Here is a 16,681-nt window from a genome sequence, read left to right on the forward strand (position 1 = left end):
ACTGTTGCAGCCTAATTTCTGTTATTGAATAAGACGACCATGTCCCAGGGTTCTGTGTGTTGATTACTTGACACAGAAATCATTTATATATATATATATATATATATATATATATATATATATATATATATATATATATTTACTGTCATCCTCTATACTCTCTGTACTCTCTCTTCCCATAGAGGCTCTGGCCGGTAGGGCCATTCAAACCCACCTCATATACAAATCCACCCAAATTAAAGATGCTCTGAGGCAAAATAACAGTAGGAATGTGCATGCGTTTGGGTTTACTCCCACTTTTAGTGAGCGGAAAGTGGAATGTTTAAAAAAAAACAACAAAAAAAACAAAACAAAAAAAAAACAACCATCAAGTGATTCATCCTGGTCAACATAGACGATCTTTGGTGGGTACAGTCACAACATTGGCGCATGTGCAGTGTGACTTCCCAGTGCAGCTGCCTGCGAAGGCTGCGCACAACAAGCGGACGCTCGGCGGCTGCGACACGACACCTGCAGGACCGCTTTAAAACGATAAACCCACCGTAAATGGGTTTATCCCCACGTCGGTCGTTACTTTCGTCGCTCCCGTTTATCTCGACCGATTGTTGTGGATGGATCATTGTATTCACGTTTCACCGAGAAGCCTTACAACGCCCAGTCAGCAGCGGCAGCCATAGCTCGGTCCTTGACGCTGGAGGTGAGTGCACTGCCATTTCACTGGCTAGCTTTAGCCAGTAGGAGCCTAAGCTAACAGGCTAAATTGTGGGCTAGCGGAGGCCAGTAGTGCAGTTAAGTGTCAGAGGTTTTTTTTGTTGTTGTAATAGTAGTAATATTTCTACAGTTTTTGACCACTGGCTTGAGATAATTTTAATATTTGATTTGGCAGTTACTTGAGTAGGTTACATTAGTGGAAAATTACCGAAACGTCTCAGATTTCCTCCGGAGTTTAGCATTAAGTTACGTCCATTTAATTGTAGCCGTGTTTCTTAAAGCAGCAGTCTGGTCCATGTAACGTTTGCGAGTGTTTTTCCAAATTTGTATTATTGATTTGAGAGTATTGGTTGATCTACATTAATTTATTCATAGTAGGGAATTACACCGATACACGGACCATGGAAGTATTTGATATGTGTCAGATGGGTCGCCAGTGTGTTGTTACATAATAATGACCGTTCTTCTTACGTATATCGATAACTTATAGACAACAGTGTTGAATAGTTGGCATGAGTCTGGATGTTTTGGTTCTTCGAAGCTCGTTTATGATTTATCACGAACTGTCACAGTAACAAATCCTTAAACCCAAATCTCAAGAAGCGCAGCTTGTTGACAATTAGCTGGATCATGAATGAGAAGTTTTAAGGTGAATCCCCTACATAAGCTAATTTTCAGATACAAATGGCAGGATTTCTTTCTGATTTATTATGAAGGAGTGTTGATATAATAATGATTTTAGATGAGATCCATGCAGGTTGCTAAGAAAAAATTGATCTGTTGGGGAAATTAACGAAAGTTAATTAACTGTACTTATATATGATTAAATATAAAAGAGAATGAAAGTTTGTACACAAAAGATCCATTTCAAATTTACTTTAAGATACTGTGAGCAAAAAGCCATAAACTCAACTAAAAGACTATAATTATTAATAGACAATTTGAGCCAGAGTTTTAATTTGACATTAAAATGGGAATTTGAATTCTAAATCTTATTAAAAGATTATCTGCAGCATTTACTTTGCTGAAAATTGTTGTTGCAATTAAAGGTGCTTTTTAGGAGATTTTAGTAAACTTTAATTTTTATAGCAGGCTTATGAATATCACGAAATTCTTTTGCATGTCCATTGGGGAGAATCTCATCTATCATGCACCAACATCACTGATAGTCTGACCATGTTGAATTGTGATATGTAACTGTTTAATAGTGATGAAAGCGTAAAAACAATGAAGTTATGACTTTATTATGTATGATAACGTCATCTGGGATTGATAAATCAATCCTGGAAATGCTTTCAAAGAACCAAATTAGCAGGATGCGAATAAACTGGATTATTTCATCTTGATAACAGCTTGGATTAGTTAAAACACTTTTGAAGAAAAGGGCCCTATTTTGCTCATGTTTATGTTTTGCGATATTATGTCATATTATGTCATAGTGAGCTAACTTGGAGAGCATAAGGTCTGTCATAGCTGGCTGTTGGTAGGAGATTTTCTTTTTGTGTTGTGCTTTTGTATTTTTCCAATTAGCATGTAGCTGCACTATATGACTGAAGTGTAATCAGACACCTGCATGCCCCCCCACTCTGTCCCTATGTGTGCTTTGACAGAATACTGTAATCTGCCCCTGCAATGGCGGCCTTTAGTCATCAGGTGCTCTTTGCAGTCACAAGATCAAGGTAAGTAAGCAGCACATGGCTACACTTGTCGAAATAAAACAAGAGCTCTGGCCACACAAAGCAGGCTGGATCCCACTAATGTTACTTAAAATACACAAGTAGTTCTCTTCGTAAAGTTCACTGACAGTAATTGCAAGCTCTAGGGTACAATCCCTGCTGTGGTGGAGGAGAGTCAGAAGCACAGGCTGTCTCTGTTTACATAGCGTCTGTTGCACTGAAACCTTTTCCATGTATCCCATGACTCCAGTCCCACACAAGAGGTACATGCACAACTACTGTGGTTTCTACTGATAATGCAAAATCAAATCTGGGCTACTAGAGTAGAACATATTATCATAGTGAAATAACTACGCACCTCAGTTTGTTTAAGAGGCAACTGTTAGGGCAGTTGTCCCTTTTTTTTTCTGGCCTCACTTTTATTACCGTAAATTCTAATGACACCAGGTGAGAGCCACTTAAGTTGTATTTGGTAAATTGCTTATGTTGTTGTCACATTTATATATGTAAGTGCAGGCAGCAGTTTATTTATATTTTGAATGGTGTATTTTTTTGGCTGGGGACTATGCTGGTGTTGTGTTTGAATTTGCTATTATTCTGTGTTAAAGTGCTAAAATACAAATGGACCTACTTTTTACTAGTAAGATGCAGAAAAGTCTGCAAAGCTTTGGACTGAAATAAGATTTTGATCATGTTATACAGTGTAATAACGTGCAGTTAGTGTCATGTAAGTAAAAATAGAACATCAAGTTGGTAAGGGACCGGGCTGAGATGTGACTTTAGAAGAGAATCAGCTGTTGTTATTGTTGTAATCTATCTTCAAATAAACCCTCTGTCAACGTTTTTCCCGCCTCCAGAACCTGTGAGTCCTTTGGGTTTTCACAGTACAGGTGGATTTGGTTCAGCGGAGCAAAAGTCAAAACTAAGTTACTTTGCAGATTAAGCGGCGTAAGAGCTTGTAGCATGGAAAAACAGCCACTAAGCCTACAATTACAGTTGTCAGATTGTTTTACAGTTTTAAGTCAGTTGTACATTAGGGTTGGACACATGGGGATATATATACCATGAGGATATTTATCCCAATATGTCCGCTGTCAGAGATTTTACAATACCATGTAAGCTAAATTGGATATGCTTTTAATATCTCTGGTATATTAGGCTACCATTGAATTTACAATATTTTTGCATCAGGTATTTTTCCTTCAATTAGTCGAAAACAGCCATTTTTATGTGGTTGTTGTTTCTGTTTTAAATAATTTGTCAGTTGAGTTTACAGTAATATTTACTATCCTGATATATAACTATTTTGTTATTATAAAATCACATTTACTCTGATAGTAGATGTCTATCCATGTTGCCCAACCTTGGTGTACATTTATATTAAGTCCAAGGTTCCCTGTGGAGTTTTTGACCTCTAGTAGCGCTATGGAGCACATACAAGTGGGCAGGTGGCAGTAATTTGGCAAGACGTGCAGCAGTGCGCCGGCAAAGGCAGGGAAGAAGGAGACAGCAAGCTACTAAACATAGATGTAAACAATGCAGGATTTAAAACAATTTGCAATGTTTTATGAGAATGGAAATACGTTCGACACATTTGTTAGACCTCATGAATATGCATAATGTATTTTAGTGGGCAACACTGAATGTAAGCATAACTGTTGTTTACAAGAAAACTCAACGGGGCAGCTCTAACAGGCATAGAGGAAGGTGGATTTAATAAAATTCAAAACATAGTTATTTGCTTTTCAATTTAGCATCAGTACATTAGTCTTTGAACTCTCTTGTGTCCCTCTCAGTCAATCAAGCAACTTCAGCTGACACAGAGGTTGAAAATCACGGTTTTAAACGTGAGGTGATAATCATGAAAGGAGAGGTATGACAGATCAAACATGGTCTTAAAGTAAGGAAACGGAGATTCAGTTGAGAGGTGTTCAGTGGCAAATTGGGACCTCTTACATTACGTGGCATGAACACAAATCTATCCCAGAGTACAAGTGGTCATCAAACTCCTCTTCTCTAACTGAATTAATGTACATATTTTTTTTTTTTTTAGTAGCAGTGACTGTGTGGAGTCCGGGAAGAGGAATTTGATCACAAGTATTTTGAACAGGATTAAGTGTTGTAGAAAACGGTAATGTTGTTCAAGAACAGATGAATGTTTCCTAGAGGCAGCTGAATGGACAGGCTCGAGAGATGAATGGGTGGTGTGATGATTGACTAAAATATTTTGGAGTGGAAGAGAACGCCGATTTGTTTTTCAGAAATGTTTATCTAACTGAAGGCCATAAGTAGTTTTCTGAACAGCTATTACTGCGTGTTTGCTCTTTCGGGTAACCTTTTTGGCTCGATGGTCTATAGAGAAGTCACCTTACGATGCATAAATTACCTAAATTGTAATTGTGCATTGTTGATTAACTAATCAGTTCACCACATTACCGATTTGAGCCCCACACACACTTTCTTTATTTTTTTCTGAGAACATTCCCCTGCACAATATTGTGCAATAACTAACCAGTTTTTCTTGTTGATGTCAACAGGGGATCATATTTTTTATCCAAGAGACACAGCTGCTCCTCTCTGTCTTCCAAAGCCTATCTCCACGTAGAACCTCCCCGCCACGTCTTGTCCTCATTCACACTCAGGCACTCCCGTTACGGCTACCCCCACTGTTACCGAGGCCACGCCGTCAGCCGCAACCACTGCTCCACCCTGCTCGCCCGTTCTCTGCACAGCTCAGGTATTTGGCTCCAGGATATAAAGCAAGAGGACACTAAGGCCTCAACAGCTGCTGCCCAGGATGCTTCTCCAGGATCTAAAAAGGACTCTGTGGCCACTGCGCCCCAGTCTCAACCCCCGTCAGCTCCCACCCCGGCGTCCACCACCACAGCGGCCGCCGTCCCTCCGGTGCAGGAGAGGGCAGTCGTGAAAAAGTCTCTGTATCAGAGGATTGTGGATGAGTTGAAGCATTACTACAATGGGTTCCGGTTACTTGGCATTGACATTAACATTGCAGGCCGGATGGTGTGGAGGCTACTGCATGGACAAGTGCTCACACGCAGGGAGAGGAGAAGGGTAAGAGAAGTTAAATGTATATTATAGTATACGATTATTCAGTTTTTCTAATTTTACAGGGTTTATTTTATCTTTATTTTATCTTGTGAATTCCCGGCACTAGGATGGCACTAGGATGTAGATAATTTACAGTGAATAAGTTATTGTGTTTTGTTTCCAAAAGCCAAGACCACATGGACGTATAATGGGACCAAAAATACGATTACACCTGTACAATTTAATGCAATCCAATACAACAGCTCTGCATCTGATTCTACATTTAGGAAGATTATAATGTTCATGTTTCTGTTGACACCGTTAGGGAGTTGTTAATTCAACTAAATGTTTATCATTGAGGTCATAGTTAGTGGTGGTGCTGTAATAGATTGTATTATATTTAAATGTGTTTCTAATTTTCTTCCTCGCTCATGTTTGTAAAAAGGGTGAGCAAAACATTAGAAACACCTATCAATATAATGCGGTCCAGCTCAACACCGATGTGAAGTACAACCTCAATAATAAACATATAGTTATTACATACAGTACATCTCTGATAGTATTAGTCAAACCTGATCATTATTATCTATGTAAACATACAATTTATGGCTGAGCTGAGGATGAAACGGACTTTGTCTTCAAGTTCATGTTTTTTCTCTTCAGTGAGACCATTAAACCTGCTTGTTTCTAATGGCAATGTGCCTGAAAGTCACTGCACACAAAGATCCTTGACTTTTGGTTAAATTCTGCTTCACGTTAGGCTCTATACTGTAGTTTTTCATGAGATAATTATCATATAAATTATAATATATATTTGTAGGTTTTCCACATTTCTAACCCAAATTCATTGCAATCTTTTTTTTTTTTTTTTTTTTTAATTAATTTATATTTCAAACTGGTCTTGTTTTTGTCATATATTGCCCTTAGGTCACAGCAACATGTCTGACTAGTTCCTTTACAATCGTCTGGTTTCCTTTCTGTCACATTACAAAAGTTTTGACTCTGTTTTAAAAGTAGTCGTCCTGGTCCCCCACTCTTTTTCTCCAGGTCATTATCAGTAAATATGTTATGGCTTAAGGGTTCCCCCTAAATGTTTATTTACACACCTTTAAATGTCAAAAAGGAATGTGTACTATCTGTTCCCGAGGACGTAAAAAATGTGAGCAAGAGAAGGTATGAAGTTGTGGGCTGAAGTAGTTAAACACAGCTTTCTGTAAATTACTGTTCAGTTTTAAGTACTGCAACTTTCAGTGTGTCCATCAGCAGACTAGTTTTATGTTAGAGAGAGCTGCTAAAAAAAACAAGCCTTACATCTCATAAAAGCAAGAAATCTGAGGCTGAACCAGTCATGGTTGTGTTCAGAAAACATAACAATGCTAAAAAATGGAAATGGAATTTGTTATGATGAGAGGTTCCCTTATATTACGAGCTCTTTCCTGAACCTGTCTATACAAATTTCAGATGAGCTTACTGTTGCCTCATGCAGAAAAGACACTGGTAGATCATTGGAAAAGGACATGGTGTTACTGTATGTGTCGCTGGCTGATTAATGTGCACACATTTCAGTATGTGTATGCAGGCTCACTGACTCAAGCTGTGTACATACCATGCTAAAACTATATTTGGGCTATTTTGGAAGAGGACTGGCAGAGCTTCAGTGCACGTGTAATGGATCGTGCAGACTTGGGCACCGACAGCGGTGCCATGACGTGAATACTGGCCCATATTACCATCCACATTTTGTTAAATTAGCATTGTTTTTCTTTGTGTTTACAGCTGATGAGGACCTGTGCTGACCTGTTCCGTCTGGTGCCCTTCATAGTGTTCATTATTGTTCCTTTCATGGAGTTCCTTCTTCCCGTCTTCCTCAAACTCTTCCCAGAGATGTTGCCCTCAACCTTCGAGACAGAGTCCAAAAAGGTATGTGGACATGTACATACACACACACACACACACACACACACACACACACACACACACACACACACACACACACACACACACACACACACACACACACACACACACACACACACACACACAAAAACAAACCCTGCTTCCTAAATGACCTGCAACAGGGTTCATGGTGATTAAGTAGCTTTTCAGATATGGCTGTGGCTGCCGTACTAAGAACCTCTGGACGTGCAAGCAGCTGACTCTATCTAATCTGGGCAATTTACTTTGGGAGCTGTGGCATAATATACACATGCTCTCCAAACCTGCAAAATGCTTTAAAAAGCTTCACAAAAACTGGACCTAAACTTTTAGAAAATTGCTTATTACTTGGTCTGTTGTTTCTGTGATTATAATCAACCAATAATGTGACATTCCTTATGTTAACTTCAAAACTCCTGTGGAGGAAAAGCAGCAGGTTTTTGTACTTGGTCCAGTCGGCCTGTCAAATCTTATGTACCCTGGATGTACTGGAGCACGGCTGAGTGATTCATAGATATGCTCTTGTGCTCTTGGAGAGCACAGAGGTGCCCGGCCTCTGAACATGTGACTGAAGAATAACCAAAAAAAAAAAAAACATCAAGTTGTGATTGTAGATTATAGTACAATGTCAACAACAAGGTGGGAGATACAAGAGAGAAACATAACATTAATACGTTATAATTTGCTGTCCATTTTATGATCTATAGTGAATCAAAGGCAAACACTGTCATGTACTTTTTATAGGAAATATATTTGGTGCTCTCCATGAAGGTGTAAAAACCTTAAAGAATATTAATATTATTAAATAGCAAAAAATCTGCTTATCGTCACCAGACCCTCGGGTTTTTATGTGTTGCCTTTGTATTATGAAAAATTACTTTTTTCAGTTCAAGAGAAGATAAACAAAGTCGGTGTCAAAAGTACGCAGCAAAACATGGTGCAATATTATGTGGCTGAGAGAAAAAGCTAAATATGAAGGATAACAAAAACAGACGTCCTGAACCACAAGGAAACCTGAAATCCAAAAAACATATTTGATTATATTTCTCTTGTCATATTTTGATTATCCACAACTGTCTCAAATGGTTTAAGTACAGGTTTTTGTACTTGACCACTGAGTCAATGACTGCATCTTTTAAAATATCCACCTGCCACAATGAATAGTTTTACCCTGTAATACTGAACTATAGAGAGCTTGTAATGTAATTAACAAAGTGTACTGAAGTGGCTAACTCAGTCAATGGCTTCTGTATTTACTGTATATTAATGCATCACAATGTAGCTGTATTTGAAGTACAGTATACTTTTGAAACTAACCTGTGTCTCGTCCCTCATCTTCATGCAGGAGGAGAAGCAGAAGAAGGGTCTGGCTGCGAAGCTGGAACTGGCCAAGTTTCTCCAAGAGACCATCGCTGAGATGGCCCGACGAAATAAAGCTAAAGCTCAGACAGAGGATGAAACACAGCGCTTCTCCACATATGTTCAAAAGGTAAATTACAGCAAAGCTAAACTCCTAACATCTTGTGTGTCAGTCAGTATTAGCCCATGCATACTTTTTATACAGCTCACATTAAGTCAATTGATCAGACAATTCCATTTCTATTATTGCTGTACTGTTTCTTCTGTTCCGTACTGGTATTAAGGTTTGACCATTACCAGCTAAGCGTTTAAAAGGTGACGAGTTGGTAAACAAGCTGAAACATAGGTGAGATTAGAATTGAGAATCTAAGATGCATAGAGGATCTTCAACAATTTAAAAAAAAAAAAAAGCATTAATGAGGAGAAAATGTTTTGAGAGTAATGGAGCGGTCCATCTCTTACTTTTTCATAGCTGAAAAGCTCCAGTTTTGAATTTAATATTAATAAATATTACATTAAAACTGACGGGACTTGAGATTTGATTAGTGCAGTACTGTATCCATACAAGATATGTAATCGTTGGTATAATTTGACCGACCAAGGCTAGACTACCAACTGGGCAAAGTGGGAAACTGGCCACTTTGCCAGTTGCCCACCAGTTGCCCACTCATTCAGGTCTTTTGATTAATTAAAAATTTGTTAGAATTTTGCACCACTGAAGTGGAATATCAACTATGACAGGTCCTTAATCCCCCAATTTGTGGCCCTGGTCTTGTAAAGGTAACCTGTGTCAGAATCTAGTTTTAAGACCTGAACTGGTTTAGTTTATTTCTTGCTGTTTATTTGTTTGCTTTACTATCATACAGAAAATGTCAGGCAAGGTTCTGTTACTCCATCACAGACATACTGTATGGCTGCAACCAACAATTATTTTTATTATCAGTACGTCTGACAGTTATTTTAATAATCAATGTATAAAATGTAAGAAAAACGTCAGAAAATAGTGACAAAATCCCCATCAGTATTCCCTGAAGTCCAACTGAACATATTATAATTTAATGTGTATAATTTTTTTGTCTGACCAACGATCAAAAATCCAAACATTGAATTAAGTATACTATCATCAAAAACTGAGAAACTAGCAACTATTCACAAGCGAGAAGGAGCCACAAGTGAATTTTTGACATTTTTACTTTAAAGAATTACTTAAACAATAAATCCGTTATAAAATTGTGGCCAGTCAATTTTCTGTCACATAAAATTAATCAACTAATCATTTTAGCACTAGAGTACTGGTTGGTTTCTGGGTGTCTGGGGACATAAGGGAAACTGCCATGTATACTGCGGGTCCATAGGGGCCCAAAAGCAAGTTTTTGCCCCCGGGGTCCCTTAGGAGGTTAATCAGGCTGCACTCCTGTCAAATAATTGTCAGCTGGTCTGAAACTGTCAGTACAGCTACATGGTGTTCGCTGGTGGTGGTGTCATCGCCTCACGTCAGTGACATCTGTTCATCCTTGTCAGGTCCGGGGCACAGGTGAGCATCCCACCACGAAGGACATTGTCCGGTTTTCAAAGCTGTTTGAGGATGAACTGACACTAGAGCACCTGGAGCGCCCCCAGCTGGTGGCACTGTGCAAACTGCTGGAGCTGCAGCCCATCGGCACCAACAACTTGTTGCGTTTTCAGCTGATGATGCAACTCAGGACCATCAAATCAGATGATGAGGTGAGATGGGACTGGGACCTGGTAGTTTTGTGGCAGAGGAACTGTGAACATGATTTTATAGTCATGAGAGGATGAAATAGAAAAAAGTCACCAAGTGTCACAACATCCAATTTTTCTATTTTTTTTTTTTTTTTTTTTTTTCCGAGCTGCTAATTATTTCCCCAAGCATTCCAGTTTTTTTTAATATTTCAGGTGAAGATTTTTCACTGTGTGATTATGTTGGAACACCAACCATTGTGAATACTTTTCATAACAGTCCGTGCAGTTGGCGACTTATCCAAATCAAACTACCTAGTTACCTGTGATGAATCAAGTCTCTACGAAGTGAATTTTATATCGAGGTGAAATGAACAGAAATCAGTGGTTCTTTGGGGCATCCACAATCTAAAAAGTTTGCTCTGCTGTCGTCTCTTCTGATTTCAGTTCAGATTTTGAGTTATTCCAGTCCCTCTTGATGTGTAGCTATCATCTCTGCTCACAGTTAACTTCCTATCCTCTTTTCTTCGCAGATGATTGCAGCAGAGGGTGTAGCAGCTATGAGTGTGTCAGAATTACAGGCAGCATGTCGTAGTCGTGGGATGAGGTCTCTGGGTCTCACCACTGACCAGCTACGTGTGCAGCTACAGCAGGTGAGCAACTGAAAGACAGTTGGGTTTTTTTTAGCTTTTGTTGCCTGACAGTAACTAAATCCTGGTTTCACAAATGTGTGATTCCCCGATTTACTTCACTGAGGCTGGAGAATTCAAAAATGAAAAGAATTCATTAATTTTGTGTGATGACAGAGAAGGAAGTGGATTTAAATTTATTTTTTCCATTTATCAAATATACAGTATTACCTCTGCAAAAGTGAAATGAAAAAAGAGTAATTTTTAAATGTAATAATCGTTCTTCAGGTTAGTTTTCTAACAGGTAAAAAGTCCTAAACTTAGTTAACAAAAGGATTAAATATATTTCTCTTGCCTGCTGATTTTAGCAAAAAATTAAATTAAATCAACCATTTTTAAATGGTTTATCCATCCAATGTCAACTCAATTTAGTTAATTATACTCAATAAATTATTATTAGGAATTATTGTTATATACAGCAGGAAAGTACCAAAAAAAAACAAGATATAATAAGAAGTCCCTAATGGTTTTGCATCATACAGTGATACTTTGGAAGGTCTAAACTGTTAAACTGTAAAACTGTAAACTATGTAAACAAATGCAATATAAAATGTACACATTTAGATGCCTAGTTTTTGTGGGCAGTTGTTACATCATTTGGAGCATGCACAATGCAAAATTTCTTGTCAGTGATCTCCTTTAATAAATTTTTTTCTCCTCTGACTAGTGGCTGGACCTGCACCTGAAGGAGAATGTTCCTCCATCGCTGCTGCTGCTCTCCAGAGCCATGTACCTGACGGACCTCAAACCAAAACCCCCAGTCATCCCACCTGTTCCCAAACTAGAGGTTCGACCTTTACAATCTACTTGAAATCTTAAAGGCCACACCACTGCCTATTCACGCATTTACAGACTACATAAAGTTGTACCCAGTTTGACATTCCAGCTGATAAATAGCTGGTACGCAGGTCACTGATGTTACTGATGGTACATTCAGTGTTCACTCTCCTCGTTTGAAACAGCAGCTGTTTAGTGACTAACTGATGTTTCTGGCTCTGCCAGTTTCTTCATGATTTTTAAAAAGATGATTTTAATTAAGTGATGAATGGTTTAGTCTATGAAATGTCAAACAACAGTGAAAAGCGTGCTGTCTTCAGATTGCTTGTTATGTTGGACCAACAGTCCAAAAACATATGACAGAGGAAAGCAGATAATTTGAACATGGGAATGATGGAACAAGTAAATGTGTTGGCATTTTTGCTTGAAAAATGACAGAAACAATTAGTCAATTATCAAAATCCACTAATGATTGCAGCTCCGTTAGTAACCCTATATCCATATTAATCCTTATTCAGGGTATCCGCAGGTCTTGGAACGTCTTAAAAATAACTCATTTATCAGAAAAAAAGGGTTAGGGTTAAAAAGCCTTAAATTTAATTGACAAACATCTTTGACAATTTTTTTGGCCCACCCCTGGCAGTAATGCTAGTTATAAAATGTTTTTGCATTTGATTTTAGCTAAAACTGGCTAGAAAGGTACTATTCTTCTAGACGTCTGTAAAATTCACATGTGGACCTTTTTAATAATACTTATTTTTTAATTGATTAAACCATCCATCCATTTTCAGCCGCTTATCCAGGTCCAAGATCATGTTTAATGATTAATTAATTATATATCTAGAAATTACTGCTATATACTGCTGGGGAAGAGCTGAAAAATGTGACACGTATCAGTAAATCCATGCACTCCTTAAGTAGAATTCAGTTGCCCTCCAGCCTGCTCGTACATACACGTTAAACTCATATTTAAGGTGAGAACAAAGACACTTTTCCCCCCTCAGCAGATGAGTGTGAAAACAGCCCTCTAGTGTCAAGCTCTGCACATACATCATTTTGCACCGTGAAAGTCATGCATCCAAATGAAGTAACAATAAGCACAGCACATGTTTGAGTGGAGGGAGATTTGAACAAATACAGCCACCGAACAAGAAATAAACCAGAGCAGATGGTCTTTTGATGGATGAAGTCTTCTTATCAGATGTTTGTTGTTATTCCTACAGAAAGCCGCTCCTCCTCCAGCGGAGAATACAGGGGCAAACACGGCCTCAGTCAGTAGTGAAATGTTGGCAGACCCTGCTCTCATCATCAAAGACAGATCGGTCAGTGCACTTCTGAAACACAGCCACAAAACACACAGCAGCATGATATAAGATGAACTGTATTGATGATGGGCAGGAGATCGAGTCATCACCGCAGTTAAGAATTACTTTAAGCTAAATAGAGCAGCTGAACTGTCAAAAAAAGCATTGGAAACAGGCTTTTTATGAATTAATCACAATTATTAATATTACATGATAATAACACATATACAAAAAACAGGCCTAGAGAGGGAGTCCTCTCCATTTTACTTATTTTTTATTCTTTGTTGTAGGCGGAGGAGGTGAGAGACAAGGCTCCCGTGGTCTCGGACAAACCTCTGACGCCGGCCGAAGTCCTTCAGGTGAGCACCCAGTGCTGCTTGGACCTGTGGCAGCAACAGAATCAGTATGGGATTTGCTGCTAGACAGGGTTTCTTAATCCAGTTAGTTCTTCCTGGCTCTGATCTTTCTCACATAACACACTAATCTCTCACAGTGGGGCACTGTCCCCCAGCTATTCTGGGGACAGATATTCTGGGGGACAGAAAGAAAGTGCTTGATTACGTTGAGGAAAGTATAGAGACTGGATGGAAATCTGCTTAGTTTAGATATAGAGAAGAAATACGTTTGACAGTGTAACACCCAGGAATACAGAAGGCTACCGGCAGAGTAGGAAGTGATCAACAGCAAGTTAATCTGTGTGAGGTTTTAAAAATAGCTGGTAAATATAGACCTGTCACTGTCACGCACGCTTCCAAGTGAGTTTGTTTTTTATAAACTAAACAGCCATTTACAGACGTACTACATGACATCAAAACACATTTTAAAGCCCTTGTGTTGAAACTTTTAATGCAATTGCAGCAGCTTTCAAACTATTCTCATGGCATAAATTTTCATTTTTAGAAAAGCAACACAAGCTTGTTCTCTCTCTCTTTCGCTCAATGGGAGAGAACCTGTTTATCTGACACTTGGCTTTTCTGTCTTTAAGGCTACTGGGGCAGTGTGTTATGTAACTGTTGTTTTAAATGTCATTTCCAATAAACTAAAATTTCCATCACTTATATAAACATCCACACATTTCTAAACAAACTGGTATTATGGTACCAATTAAAAAATTATTTGTTAATTTAAGCCTTTGATAAAATCGACACATTAGGAGTCAACAAGCTTTCTAGCTACCGTCTACTTACAGCCAAAAGTTGTAACTAATGTCACGGTCTACAGCAGGCGAGAAAAAATATTCAGAAGTTCTGTAAATGAAATTTAAGACTTTTAAATACCTTCAAAGTCCTTTTTTTTAGGGAACTGAATACACATTTTAAGGCTTTTCAAGAACTGCAGATACCATACTGTAACTTCGTGGCTATGAGCTATCAAATAAGGGCAAAATGCTATAAACATTCAAAAAAAATTATTTCATGTCACCTGAAATGAATCCATCCCCGGCAGACTGTTTAATACATCAATGGGAAACACTGGACACTGTGGTTAAACTAAGTTCTGTGACCTCTTCCACAGGCTAAAGCAGCGACAGAGGTGTCCCAAAAGAGCAAGATGAGTGCCAACGGTGTGTAAAGAGGAGCGGGAGCCTCTGGACTGAAGGGGAGATGGATTCATACGGACCTGTGTTCTTTGGGGGTGACAGGGCCATTGATGGTTTATATCTCAGTAGCATTCAATTTTTTTAAAGCTCCTCTGTTTGATACCTTCTCCCCTCTTTGGACCAGAGGGAGGGGAAGGAGTGTTCCTGGCTTTTGATAACGGCAGATTACGCAACTCATCCAGGAGTCCTGTTCCCAGGACCCAGGAAGGGTCTGCTGCCTCCTCTGCTTTGTCTCAACAGCGGCGTCTTCATGCTCTCAGCCCTCTGCCGTCACTTTTGTGCAATCCATTCACTGTAGCTCTCCGCTAGAGCTGGACAAACCCGCCTGAAATTTCACTGGACTGGTAGACCACTGATGGTGTGATTTGTTTGTCCTAGAAGTGACGCCCCAAGCCGCCAATGGCTAATCCTGGTCAGCTGTCTGTTTGATGGTGTCTCCCTTCAGTCTCGGCGGTGTCCTCCTCCTCCTCCTCCTCCTGTAAATTTGTAAATATCTCGTATATTTTCGTCTCTGTCTTACAGCACATCACAGCAGCGGCAGCAGCTTTGTACAATTTGCTATGCAAAGGCCTAATGTCTCTTGAACATTTTCAAGTTTTTCTCTCTTAGCAGTTTTGTTTTGTTTTTATTTGCATACCTTTTTAATCCCTGTTCAGGATGAGAGAGAAGTCATCCATTTTTCTGCTGAACTTTTTGGTTCAGTAGCCGTACGTAGGGTGACATAGTGTAGTTTCCTGCTGCTGTAATAAGCAAATGAAGACTGGTATATTATTAAGAGAGTGGTCACTCCTTGAACCCAGAGGTGACTGTGGTAGAGTGCAGTCTGCCACCACAGTTAAACCACTGAAAGGACAATCTGTAAAACGAACAATTACAGGTTTTATTTGCATAAACAGTTTATGTATTGTGTTTTTAACACTATGATCCTAAGCTTTCTTTAAACTAAAAAGAGAAAATGCTTGATGTTATCCATAAAGATAGACTATTAATGTGGGGGAGAAGCTTAAATGCTGAAGCCACAGATGAGATTATTTTTGGTGTTTTGGCACTAAGAGGTAAATGTGTAGCATTATGACTGATTTGCCCAACTTTCCTACTTCATTAAGTTTTCATAAATACAGTATATGACCCTACAAGTTGTTATTAGAAGTTTTACCGCATAGCTGTGTACTTTATAAATACAGATATTTGTGTGTTTTGTAACCCTCTCCTCTCATACCCCTTTATATGTTTGACATGGTTGGAGTAACAACTTCACTGCAGCCGAATGAAAGTTTTTGTCTCCACCATTTGTCCTCATTGCTATTTATCCATAGGCACCTCCCAGAGATGGATGCCATTAATGAAAGGATATTTTTTTAAGCATATTGATTTCTAAGAGTTATATTATTGGTTTTACATACGTGCCTAAGGTTAAAGGGCGATTGGTTTCATGTTCATGCATTTTTCATCCAAAAAAAAACAGATTATCTCCATTATGTTGGTTTGTACTTTGGTTTGATCATTCACCTCAGTGTGTTTAAAAGCGCCCAGTTGCACCTTTTCTATTTAAGTGGAATGTCTCCTTTTCCCTTCCCATTGGATCTAAGGATCAGTCCAATCCAATCCAAGTCCAAATGAATCCTTCCCTTATAATCACAAGTGTTGATGCTGACGGGGGAAAAAAATTACATTTCCAATCAGATCTGCTCTCGTGGTATAAAGGAGATTGAGAAAAAGAATAAATAAATAAATAAATAAAGAATCATAATAGTTGCTTTATTGTTACTCTGCTGCCATATTTACAAATTCCCAAGCTTTGAGTGGATGTGAACTGATTTATGCAGTATTTATAGCAGTTTTCTTGAGGAAAAAAATTGTGCTTTTTAAAGAGTGACTTAA

The 16,681-nt window shown here is 38.7% G+C and overlaps 1 protein-coding gene across 1 annotated transcript; it reads left to right on the top strand.

Moving 5' to 3' along the window:
* The first annotated feature begins 448 nt into the window (after window positions 1-448).
* Window positions 449-16,262, top strand: letm2 (leucine zipper-EF-hand containing transmembrane protein 2). Its single transcript, XM_040155377.1, has 11 exons — window positions 449-697; window positions 2,322-2,390; window positions 4,925-5,459; window positions 7,212-7,355; window positions 8,716-8,859; window positions 10,251-10,454; window positions 10,964-11,083; window positions 11,787-11,906; window positions 13,120-13,218; window positions 13,491-13,559; window positions 14,716-16,262. The coding sequence occupies exons 2-11, from the start codon at window positions 2,344-2,346 to the stop codon at window positions 14,770-14,772; spliced, it is 1,539 nt and encodes a 512-aa protein (XP_040011311.1). The 5' UTR covers window positions 449-697; window positions 2,322-2,343; the 3' UTR covers window positions 14,773-16,262.
* Window positions 16,263-16,681: the final 419 nt, after the last annotated feature.

This window comes from Xiphias gladius, chromosome 19 (assembly GCF_016859285.1).
Source record: "Xiphias gladius isolate SHS-SW01 ecotype Sanya breed wild chromosome 19, ASM1685928v1, whole genome shotgun sequence".
NCBI classification, from domain to species: Eukaryota; Metazoa; Chordata; class Actinopteri; order Istiophoriformes; family Xiphiidae; genus Xiphias; species Xiphias gladius.

Coding starts and splice junctions, on each gene's coding strand:
- letm2 (XM_040155377.1), top strand. CDS start 2,344: ATGGCGGCCTTTAGTCATCAGGTGCTCTTTGCAGTCACAAGATCAAG. Junction 8,860..10,250: donor TCTCCACATATGTTCAAAAG/GTAAATTACAGC, acceptor CATCCTTGTCAG/GTCCGGGGCACAGGTGAGCA. Junction 13,560..14,715: donor CGCCGGCCGAAGTCCTTCAG/GTGAGCACCCAG, acceptor CCTCTTCCACAG/GCTAAAGCAGCGACAGAGGT.